Raw genomic sequence first — 23,819 nt, forward strand, 5'->3', positions numbered from 1 at the left:
TCTTTTCCTAAGAACACTGCGCAGTTATTGAGAACTTGCTGCTCTTTACTTGCAAAATATTTAACTGATATGCACAAAAGTAATGCTGACATCAGCAGGAAAATACTTTCCCAATGCTTGTTTCATATTGCAGCTGAGGGAGGCTGTCCTGATACCACATTCATTGAAGATGCAGTGCAAGAGCTTCTAAAAACTCGCCGCATTCTTAAGTGTTCTTATCCATATGGATTCTTTTTGGAGCCTAAAAGCACAAAGAAAGAAATATTTGAACTTATGCAGGTAATACATAGGTATATTTTACTTTCCTAATGGCACTTTATTTTTTTATATTAGTTATCAGTGTCTTTTTACCATTTTTGTAGTATAAAACTGACATGGCTGTTTTATATTTGTAACCAAGTTAGAAAAAGTAGCATATTTTTTTTATATCACTTTGCAAAGGAAAAGGATAAGGACAGATGGAAGGAGAAAGTAAGAAAATTTCCTGTTAATGTGCTTTCTGAGGGTAACATTTTAGCTTCAGTCTTCATCTCCTTCTCTAGCTTCTCCTTTCTTTCATTCTCTTCTGATGTGCTTGACATCTGGGAGGAGGCAAAACTGGGGGAGTACCTGGGACTGCTGCCTCCTTTCCTGTCCCTTGGGTCCCTTGAAGATACTCAGTATTTCAGAGTGCAGGGAAATCCTGCTCCAAGCTGGAGAACAGAATGTAAAAGAATAGGCTAGGGGACAGGTATTTTGGGGTATTTTGGTGTTTCATCAGGTGTTTTCAGGAAAATGGATATCATTCCCCTCAGTGTTCATGGAGAAGAGTTCTTCCTGTTTTGCATTTCCCTGTAAAACTGTTTTTTCTGTATCATGAACTCTTGCAGACAGACCTAGAAATGGTCACTGAAGACCTTGCACAGAAAGTGAACCGGCCTTACCTTCGGACACCGCGCCATAAAATCATCCGCGCCGCGTGCCTGGTGCAGCAGAAGCGCCAGGAGTTCCTGGCCTCGGTGGCCCGCGGCGTCGCTCCTGCAGACTCCCCAGAGGCACCCAGGCGCAGGTGATCCTCCCAGAACGCTGCACAAGGCAGCAAATGTTCCTTTGGCAGCTGACAAAGAGGGGGAATCCACTGCTGTTCTCTGACTAGGAGTGGATGCTGAGTGTGGTGGTTGTAAATCACTGTGATAGTGATGCTTTCTTGGGCCTCTCATCCTTGTGGAATTACAGCCTTTGGGGAAAAACATATTTTTCTTTTTGAGGATCACTGCTATGTGTGTTGCAACCTAAATTGCTTCCCCACTTGTGATATATTAATGATTAGATGTCATGGCTTCCATTTTACTTTTTTCCATCAAGACTGTCACTAAATGCCTGGTACGCTACAAAAATCTCTTAAGTATTTTCTAAACATATCAGGCAGTTTTGGAATAGTCAACAACTTAACTCTGTAGGGCTTTCAAAATTAATTTCGAATTAAGAATTAAGGGGGAAGACTTGTTAAGTTTAGAGAGCTACAGTTGCCCTAGTTTTCAGATTTCAATAGGTTTTGAAGCTCTGAAGGGTTATCATATTTGTTCTATTTCTAAATTTGATGTTGTATCTTTCCATTTTATAGCTTTGCTGGTGGAACATGGGATTGGGAGTATTTAGGATTTGCATCCCCCGAGGTAAACTATTTCTTTTTAATTTTTTAACTTAGTTCTGCATTTGCTAGAAACACAGGTATGATCACAATCTGCATGAAGAGCTTCCTTATCTTGAGTCAAAGCATTTCAAGTTGGTTAAGCTTTCCATTTCATTTATTTCACAATAGAAGGAAATATATATGTAATTAATTGTGCAATGACTATAAATAATGCCTCTAACATGGATGTAGTTATCTAAGGTGGCATTAGGCAACCTTAGATATTTCACATTCATTTTCCAAGTACAAAAGCAGTTTTAAAATTGACTATAAACTGCTGTCTGTGTGCTGGAGAGCCTTAAAGTAATAAATGTATGAAATTATGTAGATTACTTTTGAATGCAATATCAGTTCAGCAGAATTTGACAAAAAGTTTATGAAATTTCCATCCTCTGTCAAAATCCCAACAAAAACATGCAGTCATACTCCTAAATATTGTTAAATACTTCAAATATTTATTTTTATTGTTAGGTATTAAAGCAGGATGGAAATTGCATACTCAAGTGACATTAATTTCTGCTACTTTACCAAGAATTAAAATTATAATTTTTTAACTTATATTCTATGATCTGTATATGGGAAGGAGTAAGTAGTTTTTGAGACTCTGCTCTAAAAAATGAGAAGCTTCCTATAAAGATTTCCTTTATCATCTTAATTTTTAGTTAATGTTTTGAGAACATTAGATTAAAGCATTCAGTCAGGAAGGAAACTACATTTCAACATTTCCTTGTTTGCTGTTTTCTTTCTAGCTAGTCATTGTTAAACATCCTAGAAAATTCCATGTACTTTTTTCCATATATTTCCTTTGCTATTGTTGGTGAGCATCACGCTGGTGAGAACATGGCTCGCTTCTCTACAAAAGATCAGCTGCTTCTCCTGTCCAGTTCCTTCCTTTAGTTTTTTTTAAATAATCCCACATCTGACAACATCAAACTCATTGTGATGTTACTGTATGATTGATTGTGATGTTACTGATGACAGTGGAACTGGCTATGAGAAGAAGCTGGTAAGAAATGTGTTGAAAAGCTGTTTAGCAGGAGGTGCAATTGCAGCTGTGCTTAGATGATCTGCTTATGAGTTTCTATGATTTGCCTAAATGTGGCACTGTGTGATGCAAGTTGGTTTCTTTGCTATGTAGCTATCACAAATACTTGCAACCACCTATGCTGAAGGAATTTTATAGAATTAATAATGGTCATCTTTGTTTATTTTAGTGAATTTCACTGCAAAGTATTTTACATAGAACTGTATTTATTGCAAACAAATGAGAGCTAAGATCTGGTATGATGAATAGATCTTAATGTTCAATGATCACTTCCCATGATTCCTTTTCTGATTCAGAGTAATAAAATTATATATATTTTTTAATAATTCAGTTATATTATTCTACATCAAGGTTTGATTTTCTGTTGTTTGAGGCTCTGCCTTGCATTTAGAAAATCCCTGAGATCCCTAAAAGCTGGAAGAACACTTTAGAGAAGAATCACCTCATGCTTGCTTTGTTTCTTTATGGTGTTCCATTAGACTAACAAGCATATACTACTAAGTGCTGTTGAAGATAGAATATTGGGCTAAATGGACCTTTTGTCTGGTCCAATAAAGCTACTTTTTGATGTTCTCACAGCTTCCATGGATAAAAATCTGCCCACACCCATGATTTTGTGACTGTTCCTTTTGTCTTGCATATGTCATTATGAGTAAGCACTTGGTCTGAGAAAGTTCATGGAAGAAAACATACTCTCCTAATACCATCTACATTAATAGGGACATTGTGTAAGAGAAATAGCACTTCTGGATTTAAGTTTTAGGTACTTCAGATGTTAAAGAGTTAATATAGGAAAGGAAAACTAATGGTACTGTTATCTTTACCAATTCATTTGGCCAAATGAATCCTTTGGATTACAGATTTCCAGACTTGGAGCTCACAGAAATAAAGAACAATATTCTTTTGAAGAGAAGAGCAAGTACCTGTGTGCACAGTTTTATTGCCTTGTGTGTAGGAATAACTGAAATTACACAAAGTGCTGCCTACACAGGTTCAGTGTCAGCTGGACATACCAGAAATATACCTGGAAATTTGCTTTCAAGCATAGAACTAGTTCCTTCATATTAGGAAAGATATGCAAATTGATCCAAGTATTAAGATAATTAGCCCTTGGGATGTTAGCCTGATGTGGTCAAGAGTCTTTTCCAATAAATGTAAATGCTATATGAAATGTCTAAGCACACACAATGTGAGAAAATACAGGCTGTGGGAGTTCAGATCCATATGGTATGGCTCATTAGCAGCTCAAGTTAAGCAAAAGTAGAGGAGATTTGTAGTAAAAATAAAAAATCCATTGAATAAAAATCCATCATAGAGTGACCAGTGGAAGAGTGTCAGATATGGCTTAAGACGTTCTGGAGCCATAGTGTCCTGGAGGCTCAGAGAAATATATCAAGTTCCAGTGTATGTCTAACAGCTTTCTGTTGTCTTTTCAAGGTTCTTTTCTACTGCCAATTGCTGGCAGCAGAGATTCTGAGATAATCTATTGGTCTAATTCACATCAGTTGTTTTTATGTTCTAAAATCAGTGAGTATACATTTATTAAAAAGTGTGTCAATAGGTGCAGATATAAAGTTTGGCATCAGAGATTTAAACAAGAAATGTTCCTGGAATTGGTAAAAAAGGAGATTGCAAGTATTAAAATGTTGGTAGTACATCTAAGTTTTGGTTTTTTTTGCTAATTCATTGTTTTATAGATCTAGGATTACCTTGGATTTTTTTGTTATTTATGTTAAGCGTCGCATGATACAACTTGCAATTCATTTTTCTGAAAGCGGGTGATTTTATAATAAGCATATAAAATCACACATTTTTTATAAAAATGTGCTGCTTGTTACTCAGAAAAATAGTGCTGCATGCTGCCCTGTGTTTTGTAACCTTTGGTTTATGCAGGAATATGCTGAATTTCAGTATCGGAGGAGGCACAGGCAGCGCCGGCGCGGGGACATGCACAGTCTGCTGAGTAACACTCCCGACCCCGAGGACCCCAGTGAGAGTACCTTAGGTACGGCCCTCTGGGCTGGCTCCTTGCTCTTCCTGCTTCAGAAATCACTGGTAGTGACCTCAACAGGGCTTGTTCTTCTGTGGATACACTTTAAAGAAGTTTCAAATACATTGCTGTATTTTCCAGGGTACAACATAAAGGCTTGTCTCTGCAGTTTTTTTATGTGATCTTAGAAGTGTTGTTGACTTCACTGTGGCTGCTGCTGTTCTAAAAGAGAAATTCATTGATCTTCCCACTAACAACTTCTCAGCTGTCCAGCACAGGTTTGCTTTTCTGAAGAAATTCTGAAGGTCACTCATTCGTACACAAGTCCTCTATACCAATGAAAAGAACCAGTTGTGCATAGAATGTAGAGGCTACAGGCCTGTGGAAGAGCGTCCTAAGGTTGGATTCCAAAACTCTGCCCAGAAGCTGTTTTGGCAAATGCAGCCGGGAAAGAAATTGGCCTGACTGTGACTTGCAGAGTGCTGCTCTTCTGAGGGCTGGTAGTGCAGTCCTTTAAGGTCTCTCTGTGACTTGGCTGTCTGGGCTGGCTCAGTTCTGCCAGAACCTTAGCACAGGTCCAGAAATAGCTTGAACCCAACTCATACTGTGGCACTGTTTCTGCAGAGCTGCCAGTCTGTGTGCTCAGTCTCTCAGCCATGCTGCACAAATTGCTGTGTCTCAGGAACTTAACACTTAGCTTGTTCTTTAAAACCAAGAAGAGAGATCCTTTATTGAGGAGAAAGGATCACATGCATCCTCTATTTTAGAAAAAGTAATCAAAATTTTGGTGAACTTTGGTTCTTCCCTATTACAAATAAAATGCAAAACTATTTTGTTAGCTGAAGGACTAGATTTTGACTGAACACTTGGATATAGTAGTGATGGCTAAGTGCACACTTTTAAAGCATGCAAGAGATTATTTTATTTCAGTCTATCATATTTTGAGTTTTGGAGTGGAAAATTCCATTTTCCAAAGTCAAGAGATCTACATTTATTTCTATTACAGAGCAGTTTTTTCTGGAAGCACCATCTTCTATTTTTTGTGGCTTTTAAGAAAACAGCAATGTCAGTAATTGCTGAAGTATTCCCTAACAACTCTACTCTTAATTGTGCTGCAGTGTTACAGTAAAGATTATTATAATGTTAACATTATAGCTGAGGTTTTGTCTTTGAACAGAGAATTGGGCAAATGTGATTTGCAATCCATCTGTAAGTGCATCCTGTATTTGTGTCCACAGGCAGTAATTTTCAGGCCTTTCCATAAATCATGTACGTGCCTTAGAAGCACTTTGCCCCTTCTGCCCATGCTCCCAATGGCATAGCCCATGCTTTCATAGAGAAGAGTATTGAAGGCAGGACAAATGAGCCAGGCAGTCACTCCTAAAACAGTGGGATTGGTGTTTCACCACTGTGTAAGAGCTGATGGGAAGGAGTGGTTTGGATTCTTTCATTCAGAGTGAATAAAGGAATAAAATTACACAACTGGAATCCAAAAGGAAGTAAGAGATTCTGTCAGTAAATCGTAGCAGAGGAGGCTTCCTCACTGGTTCTTCAACCACTTTTGTTTTGGTTGCCCAAACAGACACTCAGGAAGGTGGCAGCAGTAGAAGACATGGCACCTCCATGGTGAGTTCAGCTTCTATGGGTATTCTGCACAGCTCTTCGCTTCATGACTATACCCCTGTCAGTCGCTCTGAAAACCAGGATTCTCTTCAGGTATCTCCCCTAATCTCTTTTCCATTCTCTCTGCTTTGCTTGCTCTCCTCTGCTCTGCCTGTCTGTGTCATTGTGTCTCTGCAAATTTTCTTAATTCTTCAAGGAGAAAGGGAGAATCTAGGACAATAAATTATACATTCACAATGGTAAGAATTGCTAAACAATCACTGACATAACAATAGTTACTTTTTAAATTGTGTTGTCAGCACTGTTGGTAAAAATTTATTCTGATAAAGGACATGTAGGAATAATGAATGAATTTCAGATTTGAGACAAAATTGCTTTTCATCTAAAATATGTAACAAGATGCAAGTTTTATTCTGAGAGCATCCTTTTGTATTTCCACAGGCTCTGAGTTCTCTGGATGAAGATGACCCAAACATCCTGCTAGCTATTCAGCTGTCATTACAAGAATCTGGCTTGGCCGTAGATGAAGAAACTAGAGACTTTCTAAATAATGAGGCATCTTTAGGAGCAATAGGTACCTCTTTGCCTACAAGACTGGACTCTGCTCCCATCAGTATAGACAACCCAAGGGGTGCTTTGAGCAGCTCTGAGCTGCTAGAACTTGGTGACAGTCTGATGAGACTGGGTGCGGGCAATGATCCCTTCTCAGCCGATCGTCTTCACTCCCACCCCTGCAGCGAGACAAGAAGTGGATTATATTCAACTTCAAGCGATGCTGATTCCAGCAGTCAAGATCCCAATACCAATGAAAATCTGCTTGGAAATATTATGGCCTGGTTTCATGACATGAACCCACAGAGTATTGCCCTGATCCCCTCAACAAGTACAGAAACAGATGAGGAGTCACAGCAGCCCAGCACTGAAGATGGGTCAGCAGGGCAACCAAACCTTACAGACACAGGGCTGGAGCCTCAGGAAGAGCATGCACTGTTTGAGGATGCACTCAAAAATGAAGGCAGAGGAACCCAAACAGAGGAAAGCACTTCTGAAGAAAACATTATTCCAAGAGAAACAGTAACACAAATTGGTGATAATAACAGGGAGGTAACCAGCACCCTAGATAATTCAGGAGATAGTTCAAGTCAGACTCCTCAAACCTCAAGTGAATGGACTGAACACGTGCATCTGGTATGAATAAAAACTAAATCTGGAGTGAAAGAATGGCAGTGACAGATGGTACAGTATGTGGAGTAAGCATTATGGAGGCTTTGATCCACATAATTGCAGCTCAGTTGTAACCACTGACGTAACAACGGATATTTAGGAGTTCTCTTGAATTGCAGTTCTTCATAATGATGTGAACCTTTCAAGGAATATCCTTTGCATTTAATTAGGTAGTATTTGCCTTTTTGCTCTCAAGAGAAAGGAATAAGTAGGTTGTATTCCACATTCCTAATACAATGCAGCATCTGTTTAGCCTTAGGTTGATGATCCTTAACTTGAAAGTATGGATTAAAGGCTTACACTGATTATTTTGTTTGGTTTTCCTAAGAAATAGTTTATTCCATTTTTTAGAACTCATAATTTCACCAAAATAACATCTAGCAGTTCATTTGCATTTTGGTTTTGTTTTCCATAACTTTTCCTTAGTCATTTTTCATTTTTTTAGCAGTGTGAACGGAGGTATTTAATGCTTCTCTGTAGTACTGCTCCAGGAACAAGTTTTAGGGGATATTCTTTCCCTTTAAAATCAAAGATTTTTTCATGTCTATTTACAGTCCAAATGTGCCAAACTGTGAAAAGTTAACTGGCAGTAGCCTAATGAAACAGTGCAGTGTTACCCTATCCAACTAATCCCACAATTCTTAGCAATGGAAGAAACCACTGGGTAGCATTGTGTCTCCAAATTTAACTGGCATATGTTGCCATGGTGACTGCATTTAATTAAATGTAGCCTGTATCTTAAGTTAATAAAACCTAATGCTGCTGTTAAACAGTTATTTTAAATATTAAAATACAGTGAGTTAGCAACAGCTATGCTGTATTTTAAGAGACACTTTAATGGAAGTGCAATCATAGTTCTTTGTTTTCATAAATCTACAAAGCATTTTATGCACTAATAGTGCAATTACTTTTAATGATAACATTTTATAAAAATATAGGAATACAGAATTTTCATATATTATTCAGTCCCACAATTAAAAGATAACACATCCTGCTCAACATGTTACGGTGCCTTTGCCTAACCCAACTGGATAGTTGCCACAGTTAAACAAGTAATTCAAATTCAGTGTTTGTTCTGGAGTAACTATGCTATTAATTGCAAAGACCTCCATAAAACCACCCATGGCCTTGCCTTTACAGTAAATAACTAAACGTTCAGTCAGTGTTTTTGCATATACAAAACACTACTAGGTATTTGTTCAATTGCACAATATTCATTTGCTGTGTGATTACTGTTTAGTGTAAGAAAAAAAATAAAATTTAAAAAACCACAAAAAAACCTTTTCCTAGCTGTTGTACCGTGAAAAACAAAAATACTGGTTTTAGATTTGCTTAAAAGCATCAATCTACAGTTAGTAAGATACAATGGTACAGTATGTAATTACAACTAGAATAAGTTGTTCAAATGGCTGTTTTAATTACATATAATCAAAACTTTTCATAACATGAGCAAATTACATACACTCCATTTTAAGTTTTGCTTAACTGTTACCAGAGATTTGTTGATATGATATAAAAGTTTATTACTACTGAGTGTGTATAGGCAAGTGTCATGATAGCAAAGTTTATGTATTGATTACTGTGAGTTCAAGTGAGTGTTTTGGTAACTAATTCATGCAAATCCAGCTTTGGAACCTTGCAGTTACAAGGTTCATATTAGTAAAAAATGAAATAAGAATATTTTACCCTTACCCCATAAAAACCTTGTCCATTTTCAAGCATCTTTAGAGAGAATGAATTAGAATAGTCTAAATAATTTTCCAACTTTTCCTCTAGCCACCCTACTCCTGACATAATATTGAGCCTTTGAAAAATACCTGTAGGTATAAAGTCCTTCAACTGAAATGGTCCTTCATGAATTGTCATCATGAATTGGTCTGAAAGTTGTTCAACTCACATAGCTTCCTTGAATGGTAATTTCTGAATAGAAAGATTCTCACAAAAAGATTGTGTATTGCATTGAGATGTCTCGCAAAGTTGCAGTAAGATATGTAAGAGTGCTCTCTGTGAAGATAGTGAAGTTTGTGGGTTCTGGTTTTATGTAATTTGGTTAGGTTGTGCAGTAAATCCATTGTTTCCGTGTTACTCTTATGAGCATGAAATTAGACTATTAAATTTGTATTTTCTTGGTACTTATTTTAACACCATAGTCATTGACTTTACAATTCAAAAATAAAAGTTTGGCAAGACTATTTTGTAAACCTGTTAATTTTATAATGTAAAAAAATTACTCTAACCTTGAATTGTTATTTGCACTTTCATAGTCTATACTTGATACATTCCCACTTTATATACAGGTAGGATACTACAACCATGTAGATGTTTGGCCAAATGAATGCTGTTAATAATATGTAAAATTCTTTGATTAAACATTTATTACTTAAACTAATTCCGTTCTGTCTCATTACATCTTAGACTTACTGTAGCAGGTCCTTGAGACTGCTGACAGACATTTTTAGGGTATGTTCAGTACTGTGCCAGATTAGTTGGACACCATATAGTAACCTGAATGATTTGATTTGTAAATATAAAGTACCATCATTAAGCTTTGAAAAAAATCTAAAATAGAATTTGTCTTACTTGCTGCAGCCATATTGTGCACTTGTTTGTAGAGTAATGCCTTGTCACTACATAGTGGTGCTAAACAGGGGGGGCTCATTTTTGTGAAAGATTCTGTTAAGCAGTGTTACTTAACTGCCACTTAATATCCACTCTCCATTGTTACCTGGGAATTCAGAGTGCCTCTGTTACATTAACAGCACTGAACTATTTTGTTCATTGTTACAGTAATGTCATCAACCTCCTCCACCAAGCATGCTAAGATCATGGAACCACACACTGGTTTGGGTTGGAAGGGACCTTGAAGACCATGTTGTTCCAATCCCCCTTCCATGCTCAGGGACACCTTTCATTAGACCAGGCTGCTCAGAGCTCCATCCCACCCAGCCTTGAACACTTCCACTGAGGAAGCATTCCCAGCTTCTCTGGGCAACCAGTTCCAGTGCCTCAGTGCCCTCACAGAAGACATCCCACTGGAATACTCAGGGAGGGTGGTGACAGTGGAAGCCAAAACATGGACACAAAGATAGCCAGTTTGTTTACAAGCTCTAGAGACAGCTTGTCTGGCTCAAGAGACAGCTTTAACGTGCCTTGAAAGAACCAAGTGCTCATTGTTATTTTATGTCATCTCTGCCATTGCTTTACCTACCCATGTCCCTCATGAGGCCCAAAAACCAAAGACCTCCCAAAATGCAGGGTGAATTCCTGGCTCTGTCACAAGCTCCAATGAGTAATTAAGACCCAAAAGCTGCAAAGACAGATGCATGTTACTTATGCAAGTAATAACTGTGCAACACATCTCAAGAACAGCATCAGTTGTGGCTCTGGGAATTAAGGGAATACAGGCTGCTTTTCTCACAAGAGAGCTATTAAGTACAGAACCTTAGAACAGAACCATGTGGAAATGCACAGTGCACCAGTCCATCAGATTTATACCCAATTTCATGCATTTACAACACAAATATTTCTGGAGGAGCAGCCCATGTGCATCCTCTGCAGCTGACTGGAAGAGTGACACACACATAGTAGGAATAAAGGATTCTTCAGCTGTGAGCCAGCTGACTGCAGGGTAGCAGTAAGAAGCTAGGAGGAAGCAATGCAATTAAATCCACTGCAGAACAATTCAACTGCTGAAGCAGGAAATGAGCAGTGTGTGCAGATTTGCATCACTTCCAATGAAAACCACTCTCACTGAGAGCTGAGGAGAAACAGTTCTGCACTGACAGCCAGTGTGTCTAACACAGTCCCCTTCCACAGGTGGAGCCAACATTTATTTCCTCCACTTCTTTGTGGAGTCTACATTGGAAGTTTCACAGAGCAGGGATGGGCTCTGGTCAGTCCCAAGGGCAGCCCTTTCTCTTATTGGGGTAAAAATAAAACAAGCTGGAAATACACATTAATTGGAAGAAAACATTTACTCTGCAACTTTAGCTGAGCTTACATGACACAAAATGCCTCAGCTGCATCAGGCACATCCAGTCAGGCCTCAGACTGAGTCAACCCACTCCAGCTCCAAGGAGAGGCTTGTTCTGTTAAGGAGAATCAGGAAACTGAAGAGGCTGCTCAAAATTTGGGATTGACATTTTAAGGCTTGAGGTCCTCTGGAGAGAGGGTACTTTACTTAAACTCCTGAGCCCCACCTCTGCTTCTACCCATAGCTACCAGGTATTCAGCAACTCTCAGAACATTTCAGCTGTTGCCAGGATAAAAGACATGCTGGGTGTAATTTCTGACAAAACATCATAACCACTGTTCTTTGTGTCACCTTCCAGGTGAGGCAGGGGTGGTCAGACTGCAGTGACAGCAATCCCTGCCTCTCTCTGCTCTTACACAAGGCCAACAGAATAATCATACCAGGAACACTGTAATCTCAAGGTGTTGTTTTACTGTGGTTCCATTGAAATGACAGAACCACACTTGTCAAGAAATACTTAACTAAAACTTTTTGACAACATAAAAATGGTTGTCTAAACCCTTTTTTAATTATCCTAAACTACCACCTCAGATGAGGTTTCTTAAAGCTTAAGCTTTATTTATTTGGGGTTTTTTAATTAAAGTTATTATTTAAAAGCAGAAAGAATAATCACAGTGGGTAAGTTATCAACAATATACAGTAGCATATTTAATTAAGAGTATACACATATATGTAAACCACACACATCCTATATGTGTGACAGAAAAGACCCTGCACATGGTTTCAGAAAGACCAAGGGGTTAGAAACCAGGAAGATGGTAGAACTGGTGTTGAAAAGAACAACTATTGCAATTTTTATTTGCTATCCATTAACAATAAATCTTATAAAAATTCACAAAATAAAAACCTTCACAAAGTATGAGATACTTATCTGGACAGAAATGGACACTGTCACTCATTTCTAGCCCGTTTCTACACAGACTGGTGAAGCCATGCCAACGTGATGGCAGCGAGAGGGGCCCAGCACTGGAGGACTGCTGAGGTGGGTGCTTGGGAACAAAAGCAGCAGAAGCTGCAAAAAAAAAAGTGATGGAAAAAGCTTAAGGCCTCTGAGAGATCACTGACCTGCAAAATACAACTACAGAGAGATGCATTAAAGAAACAAAACAAAAAAAATGCACCCAGTAAGTATAAACAGAAACAGCTTGAAAAGAGATGAGGGTGAATGAGGACTTAAATCAAAATTGAGGAATAAATTTGGCATCTGAGACAAGAAAGTCAAATTTGGTGTGAAAGAGGCATGCAAGAGGTGAAACATAGCTGTCCATGAGCCAGTAGCAACCCAGGCACACCCTGCATCCACAGCACACTGCATGGGGAGAGCATCTATTAATAGATCCCTGCAAATTTGTGTCCACTGAGGACAAGACAAAAATCAATTTCATTTGCACCAAAGAAGCTTTAAATAAACCCTAAGGATAGAAACTGAATATGGGAACTAAGAGCCTGCAAATCCTCATGCATGACTGAGCATTTTTTTCCTAACATCCAACTAGAAAAACATCAAGGGATGGCCCAGGGCCGCGTGAGTGGCAGCAGGTGAGGAACCTCTGTTAGATCCATGGCTCCTACATCTGGCTCTCAAAGCTTCACAAAGGCACAAGTTCATTCCCCGGCCTTTTGAATTATGTGATACACAACTGAGGCTTCATCCAAGAGGGGCAGAGAATCATAGAGTGGCTTGTGTTTAAGGGGACCTTTAAGATCATCTAGTTCTGACCACCCATGCCATGGGCAGGGTCACCTTCCATTAGATCAGGGCCCCACTCCACCTTGAACACTTCCAGGGATGGGGCATCCACAACTTCTCTGGGCAGCCTGTTCCAGTGCCTCACCACCTTCAAAGCAGAGGATTTTTGCCAAATACTTAATCTAAATGAAAGCCAAAACCGGCATATGTTGATGGTAATATCCACCAACACTTTCTCCTGAATCAGGACAATCATTGCAATCCATCTCCTGTCGCCTGATTTTCTGCTGAGCCAGAAGAGTGACAGCTGTAAATCCCTGAATGACAGCACCTGGTGTGGTGGTGTTCGCAGGGGTCCCAGGACGAGAGAGGAGATGAGAATCTTGACTCCATGTTTCAGGAGGCTGATTTATTATTTTATTATATATATTATATTAAAACAAAATTATACATTAAGAAAATGTTTATGTATATTAAGAAAATTATACATATACTAAAAGAATAGAAGAAAGGATTTAATCAGAAGGCTAGCAAGCAATAGAAAGGAACAGAATGATAATAAAATCTTGTGACTGACCAGAGTCCGAGACAGCTGGGCTGTGATTGGCATTAAAAACAACCACACAAGACCAATCAAAGATGCACCTGTAGCATTCCACAGCAGTAGACAATTATTGCTTTTCTTTTCCTCTAAAGCTTCTCAGCTTCTCAGGAGAAAAAATCCTAATGAAAGGATTTTTCATAAAATATGTCTGTGACAACCTGGCATCCCCTGCAAACAGGAACAGTACCAGAGACAGATTCTGCACAGAATCACAGAATGCTATGGGTTGGAAGCTGCCTTAAAGATCATCTAGCCCCAGCCCCCCTGCCATCAGCAGGGACAGCTCCCGCTAGACCAGGTCTCATCCAGCACAGTTTTGAACACTGCCAGGTTTGAGGCATCCACAGCCGGCCTGGGCAACCAGTTTCAGTATCTCACCACATTCACAGTAGAGAATTTCTTCCTAACATCTAATACAAATGCTCCGTCTTTCAGTTTGTACCCATTCTCCCCGTCCTGTTCTGTCACTGCTGTTCCTGACAGAGTCCCTCAGGCTTCCCTGTAGGTTCCCTTCAGACACTGGAAGGTGCTGTGAGGTCTCCACACGCCCTTCCCCGGGCTGACCAGCCCCAGGTGCACCATCGGGCCTCCGACCCTCACCGGGACCGACGGGGCCCCGCTCTCCGTGCCACGGCTCGGCCCGAGGCGAGAGCAGGCCGGAACGGGCCGGGCTCCGTTTGTCCCGGGGGCCGCGGCCCGGCCGCCGCCAGCAGAGGGCAGGCCCGGCCCCGCCGCTCCCGGCCCCGCCGCAGCCACATCCGCCGCCGCCGGGAAGGGGCCGGCGCCGGGGCCGCTGAGGGCGCCGCGCTCCCGCCGCTCGCTGTCGGGCCCGCGGGCCCCGCGCCGGCCTCAGGATGCCGCTGGGGCTGAAGCCCACCTGCAGCGTGTGCCGCAGCACGTCCTCCTCCATGTGGAAGAAGGGCGGGCAGGGCGAGATCCTGTGCAACAACTGCACGGCCCGCTCGGCGCCGCCGCCCCCCGCCGCCTTCGCCACCACCTCGGCGGCCGCTGCTCAGCACAGCAACGGTGGCGGCAGCGGCGGCGGAGGCGGCGGCGGTGGGAAGCAGGTGAGGAGGCCGAGGCCGAGGGCGATGCAGCCGCCGGGGCCGGGCGGGGCTGGGCGGGGCCGGGGCCGGGGTGTTCGGGCCGTCCCCCTCGTGTTCATTGTGCTGTTCCCCGCAGAGCAAGCAGGAGATCCACCGGCGCTCGGCGCGGCTCAGGAACACCAAGTACAAGTCTGCGCCCGCTGCGGAGAAGAAGGTTTCCACCAAGGGCAAGGGCAGGAGGCACATCTTCAAACTGAAGAACGTAAGGCGGAGCGGCTGGGCCGGGAGCCTGGGCCGGGCTGGGGCGGACGCGGAGCCCGCGGGAGGAGTGGAATCAGAAAGCGGTCATGGCAGTTCCGCACTCACTTCTCCACATCAAATCCTGGAGATGAAAACGCTAGCTCTGTTGCTTTGAGCTTTAACCTAATAATGCTTGCTGGTTTTCTTAGAAGATAATGTATCTGTATGTTGTCTAAAAAGAAAAACAGTCTCTGGAACTTTATGGTTGATTTGTTTTAATGCTCCTAATTTTCAATTTCTATATTCTTTTCTTAGCCCATCAAGGCTCCTGAGTCTGTATCCACTATAATTACAGCAGAATCAATCTTTTATAAGGTATGGTTTATGCAAATCGATTTGCAAAAATGATTATCCTATTTCTGTTTCCATTGTCAAGAATTATCGTGGACAGTGAAAGCACTAGAGATATAATCACAGAAACTGTTCTTCCTTGCCTAACACTTTTGTAGGATTGTGGTTTGCCATAGTTATTGTCGTTAAGTCTTGCCAGGTAGTTTACTTAAGTTTACCTAGTTTAAATAGTTGCCATTGTCCCAGGTTCTTCTCTTCCAAGAAAAAGTGTGTTTTGTTTTTTTTTTGTAATTATTGCTGTCAGCATTTTTAAACTTCACTTGCACTGTGCAGCGGTCAAGTGACTGGAGATGATTATTTAGATTTGTGTGATGTTTCCTGCCATAGGTGCAGAACATATTTCCCATAGAGGGGTGGCTTGCAGTGCCCCGACATCTCAGCTGGCTCCCATTTGAGAGCTGGTGCAAACAATCCCAAACATCTGGGAACAAGATCTGTTGGCACTTGCAGTGAAGCAAGAGGGAGCCTTCTCACATTCATGCTTGAGAGCAGCTTTACCAGCATGCCAAGGTGTTGGTGTTCTAAAGTTCTGACATTTGCTTTTGTTTCCCAGCAGTACAAGCAAACAGAATGTTTTTTCCCCCTTTTCCCTCCCCAAAAAAGTCAGGATAGGCAGTGGGAGACTGCACAGTCTGTGGTGGCCTGAGATTCCATACTCTCCAGGGACCTGATGCTTCATGCCTGGCATTCCAGATAAATCTCTTGTTTGCTGTTGACCAGTTCAGAAAAGAATTACTGTCTTGTGTGTCTGTTTTTATCAGAAATTCTTGAGAACTATGTCAGAGCTTCTGTCCTGCTTATGTAGAATGTTGCTACCCTGATACTTGGCAGTGTTGTTGTGAATAGGCTTGTTTGGAGTTGTTTGTGTTCTTTTTATCTGTTTTAAAAACAAGCACCTTTCTTTCTTATGCCACCATTCTTTTGCATGTGGCTGAATTGAAGCTGCCTTTCAAGACTGGCATAAATTAGGATAATTTTGGGTGCTGATACTGAAGATGTGAAGTGAAGCTGACAAAAATCAGGCTGTTTGGTTTCAGTGTTGTTTGTATGCCTTCCAGGGTGTGTACTACCAAATTGGAGATGTTGTTTCAGTGGTTGATGAGCAGGATGGAAGAACATACTACGCTCAGATCCGTGGGTTTATTCAGGACCAATACTGTGAAAAGAGTGCTGCACTAACCTGGCTCATTCCTACACAAGCCAGCCCCAAAGACTGTTTTGACCCAGCATCCTATATCATAGGTAATCTCTGAGCCTTTCTGCAGCTACTTGGATGTGCCTATGCTAATGTAGAGTTGTATTCTTTAAATGAACATTTTAGCTTCTCAAGGTATTTTATGCACGTTCCACATTTTAGACTCTAATCTTGTAAACATCTCATTTACTGTAATAATACTTTTTATTTATCATGTGTATATAATGTGATTACCACCATTGCAGCGTGTGATTATCTTGTACTGTGATTATCTGAGTGTTTGTGGGTACAATTACAGTTGTGCAGCTTTAAAGATTAAATTATTGCTCTATAGATAGGTTTAAACCATAGTAACTTTGATTCTGATAAACCATCCAAGTTGTTTCTTTTAAAGTGACCTGAATTACTTGATCTTTATCCTGGATATTCAAAATACATAGCCTGCAAAGCACTGGCACAGAGACTGTTCTGCTACTGATAAAATTAGTAATTCAGAGAAGTCCTTCTAATAGGCAGGACACAAATAGAATGTATTTTAAATATATTAACTATAGTATTCACTCAAATATCAGAATGCTTCAAATGGGATGGAAAGATCAGCCCAGCAAAATTAAAGGTAGAGGTTTCTTGCCTAACACAGAAGGCCACCTTTCTAGGAAAGTCATGGATTACAAAGGCAAATTCTGTAAGGGAATGTTGGCTGTTGTGGCATATTTTTATTCAGCATATTTAGTTTTATGCCTTTAAGTTTTGTCTTTGAATTTATTTTTTTAGGACCAGAAGAAGATCTCCCAAGAAAAATGGAATATTTAGAATTTGTTTGTCATGCACCTTCGGAATATTTCAAATCTCGGTCATCTCCCTTCCCTACTGTTCCTACAAGGCCAGAGAAGGGCTATATATGGACTCATGTGGGACCTACTCCTGCCATCTCCATTAAAGAAACTGTAGCCAATAATTTATAATTTTTAAGGAATTCTTTGGACTAGTTATTTTGTGTGTATCCTCCAGTTTGTAAACCCCTTACAAGAAGTTTTATAAAATGTGCTGGTTTGTTTTACAGATTTATTTACAGTATTTATTTATTTTAGATATATAAGACCTTTGAAGTGGAAGTTTTCATTCCAGTTGATGCATCATTTCAGTGCTCTGCTCTTCAGACATTGTTGCTCATCTTGGGACAAAACCACAAGTTTCATGTCATCTTTGACTTCTGAAAGTTGCCTTTAGTATTCATTCTTACTTTTTGAGTTATTTTTCCAGAAGAGGAATTTAAAAGATATAATCATCCTGCATTTTATATGACTGTTTAATTTAGTTAACTGTGACTGCTGGTTTTATTTCCTTGTTAAATAATTTAGGACTAGCTTCACCTAAATACTAAAATGGTCAGTGATGCAGTTTACAGTTTTCTGTTACATGGAGAGGAGTGATCTACCTGCATTTCTCCAGACTAAAACCTCATCCACAAAGAGGGACTCTTAACAGTCACCTTTTATGGGAATTTTGTTAATCTGAATCTAAAATATGGGCTATGTGTGTAGCTTTCTGCTACACTTACTTATAAAAGGGCATAAAATTCCTGGAAAATTGAATGTGTATTCAAAAATTAATGTTATTTGCCATCCTGGCACTCTCATTGCAGAAGTGTATCTGCATTTCCTGAGCAAGCCAACACTGATCACATATGATTTGAGTTTCAGACTGTTAATGTTTTGTTTGCCTGTTAGCTTGGACTCATAAAATTGATTTTAAATTGTTTTTTCAGTCTTCACAGTTAATGATCGTAAGAATAAAATATGGTCAGGGAATTAAAATGAAAAAAATAAATAAGGGAAATAAAAACTAATTTTATGTATTGACAGTCTCAGCATAACTAGGAATATGTATAAATACCAGAATGGAAGAAATGCCACATACTAAAATACCAATGAAGTTTTCTGCCCTAAGCTTTTTACAAGCCAGTCAGCTCCACACACAATGAGATGTGCTTGTATGGCCTGATTCCAAGGGCTTAGTGGTTCCTGCTGCCTGAGAAGGATGAGAGCTGTAAGTGGCCTTAAATTTAAATGTACTGATCTTGTACATTTTTGTGTGGGCATATGTGACCAGCACCCAGAAGGCCCAAATCACCTTTAAGATACTGCATGAAAGCATGATAATGTTGCACTAGGCTTCTGTTCTAACTTTATGAAAGGCTTTGATTTAAGATGTAACATATCTGAAAGTCTCAGGGATTGACAACTTTTAGTACAGTGGGACCTGTGAGGGCAGGAACCAGATAGATTTGTTTTGGCCTGCAGCTTCTGTTCTGCCCTCTTCAAATACAAGGAAGAACAATCAGCTTTAAGGGAGTAGATGCTAAAGTTAAGGGATACTGTCAATAATTCAAAATGCTCAGAAATTAGCAGTAGATTGGTAATGCAGAGTTAAATCTTAATCTTCAGTCACTTACAAAGATGAGATGTGTGCCTGTGTTCAGTGTGTTGCAGTGATTAATCCCAAGGTGACCTCTCTTTTCTCCATTCTCTCCTTTCAATTCCTCTGGGTTTTTTTCTTCTTATTTCTTTATTAACAATTCCAAGAAAATAAAAATAACAAATTCTATATTTACAGTAACCAGAGTTGACTTCCTTGACTCAAGTGCTTTCCTTCCCTTCTCTGCAGTCCGCAAGGTTTTCACTTGGGATCACTGTAAAGTCCCTGTGCTGCCTCAGCATAATCCATGGACCTGTCCTCTTCTGTGGGCTGTCTCACCTTATCTGAATTACCAGGGTTGGAAAAGGCCTTGGTGGTCATTAAGCCCAATGAAGCTTAGCTGTGTTCCTTGTCAGATCCTCAGGAATAAGGAGGGAAACTATGCTTTACATTGTTTTGGCTTTTTCATTTGGTGTACCTTGTAGGAACTCAAAAGTACTTTTTGCCATTTGCCTTATTTGTCAATAATTTGTAACATAAAAGGGACAATTCATTTTTCATCAGAATACATCTTTCTAAAATTCAGTGCTGCTGGCAATTCAAGTATTGTCCTTCTAACTGCAGTCTAAACAGACATTTTTTTCCAGAGAGCTATGGAACAACTTCCTTTAGTAAACACTAAGTATTTTTCTTTATTTTAGTTTTTATTATACTGGGAAATGTTAAAAAATAATTCAGATGAACAAGAATTCTGAGTGTAAGGTCTCAAAAGAGTGGATTTGCAGGCAATGACTGTTACTAAAGTGTTATACTTCATTTATAGGAATTTGAATGGTTGCACTGTCCTGTTTTTCTTGTGTTCAAAACATCACCCAGTAACACAGGGAAAATTATTAACTCTCCAGACAGCTTCTTATGGATGGGCAGGCTGAAGAGTGGGACCTCTAAGGGCAACATCTCTGAAAATTCTTCATCTCTTTCATATTAAGAAAATATGAAATATTTTCTTGCAAAATGGACTCAAGAGCAGAAGGGATGTCAGAGGGTCATGTGGGGACAGGCTTTGATGCCCTGCAGCTGAGGGAGCTGAGCTCACCCATTTCTGTCTTCCAGCTTGGTAACTCCCCATGCCAAAATGTAGGTAGGTTTCATATTTGTATCACTGGACTGTGAGTGGATACACTGCTGCTGAATTTGTGACCTCGGGTTGAGCTCCAGAGTTGTGACCAGCCAACAGTAATTTTCATCAAGGCATTTTAGTTCTAAAGGTGGAACTTGCAGCCGAGAGCTAAAAGCCACAGAGCCAATATAAAATACAGAGTACTACATAGACATGTGGCCTGTGCCCTAAGGCACACATTGCAGGAAATCTGTTGGAGGAGTAGCTCTTACCTTTCATGTGAACTTCACTGTACCAAAACAATGTTTACTGGAGAAGGGTTTCCATTTGGGCAATGGCTTTGTTGGGAGCAGAATACTTTCTGGGAAAATGTGATGCAAACACAATGGATAAATAAGTGTGTGGTTCCTTGAGCTCCTAAAATGAAGCTGGGGTTCCTCTCTGGCTGCTGTGCTGTGTTACATGTCAATCATCTCAGTCATCCTGGCAGAGGCTGGATTAAGCCCCTACAGCTTAGTATCCAAGCCAATCCAATAGCTTTGCTTTCATGTAATGCAGCCTTCAACTTTAACATGAATATTATACAAGAAGCAAAGCATACATTTATTGTGGTTGGTGGTTTATAATGCATTATGATTAATAAAGGCCCTAAATAGTCTTACAGAACTGAGAACAAAAATATTAATAGGTGTAGTATTGAAGTTTCAACTGCTCTTTGCAGTTACTGAATTAGGAAGACAAATTAAAATTGTACTCTTTTCACACAGATAGAATTGGTACATCTGTTAGATAGAAGACTACATCCCTCCAAAATTATGGAAGATGAGCATTATGTGCCCAAGCAGAAACACTTCTACAAAAGTTAACAGTTGTTAATAGTTCATTTGTGTGCTCCCTACTACACAATCTCGTGATCACTGACAACAGAATTTTTTATTTGGCAATTGTTTCTCTTTCACCCACACAGTCACGCTTACCTTCAGGAAGACTACGTTACTTTTTTTTTTACTCAGCCTTTCTAGTTGGTGATTTGTTATTCTTGAATTTAGCCTACAGCTTCAGTGAGATTATTTTTCTTTTCTGGTTTGGTAACTTCAATCACAAGAACAACTTCATGGACAACATCTCCAGGTGGTTCATGCATCTTTATGAAATGCTTCAATGTCTGTTTAATCAAACAGAAGTATTACTGGAATCTAGTTTTGATAGAAAGTTGTTTTAACCAGAACACATCAAGATTATCCTGTACAGGGCATTTAAAATCAGAACAGTTAACACAGGCACCTGCTTACATATGGCAGTTGGGCTCCTGCAACCTCTTTTGGACTCCTTCATTTAGGGAGAACAGAGCAGGAATATTCCTCTTTTCTCATGAAAGCTGTCTGGAGCAAAGTTGCTTTCAGTAGTTCCACCTGTGTCCTACACTCCATCAGTGTCCATGGGCACTTCTTTGCTGAAGACCATCACACAAAGTACCCTGTTGTAAACTGGCTCTGTCAACTGATCCAGGTTTGAAACACACACAATACCTTTCCTCTTAACAGAAATCTTCTCCTAGGGAACTGCAGTAAGAATGTTCAGTTTTGTATTCAGATGGTCAAACTCTTGATAATCCTTCTCAGTGTATGTAGAATCCTACACAATTGATGTTCCCTTTCTCTCCAATTAGGTTACTTTTGTATAAAATGACACTGTAAGGCTGCTTGTGGTAGTGAATCTGAATTATATAAGCAGAATTTGGGAACCTCTTCTCTCCTAAGCCTAGATTTCAGCAGGTCATTAAGAATTAAAGCAAAGAGTAACCTGTCCTTTTAATCTGTGTGCCCTTCTCATATATCCATTTCCCAAATTGTGGGAATCCACATAGAGAATTTTCCAGTTACCTCTCATCAAGGAGTTTCTTGGAGCATTCTTAGGGCTCTTTTTCTAAACTATGTTGTAACAGACCCCTGCTAGGCGAGGTAAAAGACTTGCCTCTTCTTTATGAGAAGCTGGTGGCAACTGTGGAGGAAATGGAAGTAGCTTTGGCATTTATTGTTGGCCAAAACAATACCAAAAGCAACCACTTCATGCCTGCAGAGTTTGCAGAGCCTGAGTATGGCTTAATTTCTCCGTTGATAAGTGGAAATAATATGTTGTATCTTAACGTATCCATATGAGGCTATGCAAAGGAACAAATACTGGGATAGTGCCAGGGACACATATTGCAATGTGAGCCCTTGGTGGGCTCTCTAGTCAAGCTTAACCCAGCAGCTCCTGAATTAAGTTGAGGCCATCAGGAAAGAAGCGTCCACCTCAGCTTTTAGTGACCAGCAATATTTTTGACACAAAGGTCAAAGATAGAAAAAAGTAAAAATGTCTCTTCTAGAAAATTATTGTAGAAGTCAGTACAAGATCTGGGTAAAATCTGTTTTTAAAATTCTCTTGTCAATTTTACCCACCCACATTCCTGCCATAAAGGAGTGGCATGTGTGATAGGCTGTTTGTTTCTGACATCCCCAGGTCTGCGTTATCCTTTTTCATGCAGTGGGATGTAAGCAGCACATAACATTTGACAGTACATGAAGGAACAGCAAGGGGTTTTTGTGAAGGAATGCTTTCTGAAGTCTCTCTTTCTGTTTCTTCTCTATTCATTTCTAACATTCAAATTCCTTTAACAACAGGCTAGTGTTTAATGGGGGATCATCACTGAGGAGTAAAAAGCACTAGACCCTATCACATTATTTTTTCTTTTTAACAAGACATTTCATCTGCCAAGTACAGTCAAGTTTTGTGAAGGTCTTCTGTAGGGTTTTATTACCAACCTTTGTTTTTCACAGGCCTGAAAAGCTTACTCAAGAGGGGCTGCTGGTGCTGTTTCACTGTTCAGTTTCTGTCAAGGTCAGATGAATATGTTGAACACCACAGGTGTCTCTGCACAGCACTGGTGTTACACACATGCAGTGCTGGGGCACAGGCTCTAGGCTGGCCAGTACAAGGCCAGGACATAATGAACAAGAAAAGGGCCTCACCAGTGACTGAGAGACTGGGAATACAGGGAGAGGGTGAGAGCTGGGACTGTTCAGCATGCAATAAAGATGACTTGGTGGGGGAGGGAAACTTACTGTCTAAATACAGGATAAAAATATTTATCGAAAGCACAGAGATCCACAGCAAGACAATCCTACTATAGGAGCCTCTATAGCAGCATTCTGTTAATTCTTCAGTTCTAGTTTCCTCTCACCAAACCTTAATAGTGGAGCAGACAGGGAATTAATTCTGCAAATATTTTAATCAAAAACAAAGCAAAAGAAGTCCCCATGCAATGCTGTCAATTGAGTATACATTACAGACCTCAAAGGGTTTTTTAATAGTTAATGTATGAAAATGCTATCCAATGAATACAGGCACACAGAAATAATCTGAAAAAGAGCCCAAAGTCAAAATTAAATGCCTCCTCAGCACTCAACCTGCATATACAGAAAGGTGTATCAAATGCTTGAGAGATGTATATGCTTAGACAGAGCTC

The 23,819-nt window shown here is 40.1% G+C and overlaps 2 protein-coding genes across 6 annotated transcripts in view; both read left to right on the plus strand.

Moving 5' to 3' along the window:
* ANKIB1 (ankyrin repeat and IBR domain containing 1) overlaps window positions 1-9,943 on the plus strand; it is an 88,466-nt gene extending 78,523 nt beyond the window's left edge. For 3 of the 5 annotated variants that reach the window (XM_058023029.1, XM_058023038.1, XM_058023046.1), the window contains exons 15-20: window positions 134-279; window positions 870-1,048; window positions 1,604-1,655; window positions 4,611-4,722; window positions 6,290-6,423; window positions 6,772-9,943. In XM_058023029.1, the coding sequence (XP_057879012.1) occupies window positions 134-279; window positions 870-1,048; window positions 1,604-1,655; window positions 4,611-4,722; window positions 6,290-6,423; window positions 6,772-7,524 (1,376 nt within the window). In that variant the 3' untranslated portion in view covers window positions 7,525-9,943. The remainder of the gene's footprint in view (window positions 1-133; window positions 280-869; window positions 1,049-1,603; window positions 1,656-4,610; window positions 4,723-6,289; window positions 6,424-6,771) is intronic. The other 2 variants (XM_058023062.1, XM_058023054.1) reach the window with 2 other exon arrangements.
* Window positions 9,944-14,699: 4,756 nt separating this feature from the next.
* On the plus strand, window positions 14,700-19,392 carry GATAD1 (GATA zinc finger domain containing 1). Its single transcript, XM_058026848.1, has 5 exons — window positions 14,700-14,948; window positions 15,064-15,189; window positions 15,483-15,542; window positions 16,637-16,820; window positions 17,548-19,392. The coding sequence occupies exons 1-5, from the start codon at window positions 14,736-14,738 to the stop codon at window positions 17,736-17,738; spliced, it is 774 nt and encodes a 257-aa protein (XP_057882831.1). The 5' UTR covers window positions 14,700-14,735; the 3' UTR covers window positions 17,739-19,392.
* Window positions 19,393-23,819: the final 4,427 nt, after the last annotated feature.

The sequence above is a fragment of the Melospiza georgiana genome, chromosome 1 (genome assembly GCF_028018845.1).
Source record: "Melospiza georgiana isolate bMelGeo1 chromosome 1, bMelGeo1.pri, whole genome shotgun sequence".
In the NCBI taxonomy this organism is placed as follows: domain Eukaryota; kingdom Metazoa; phylum Chordata; class Aves; order Passeriformes; family Passerellidae; genus Melospiza; species Melospiza georgiana.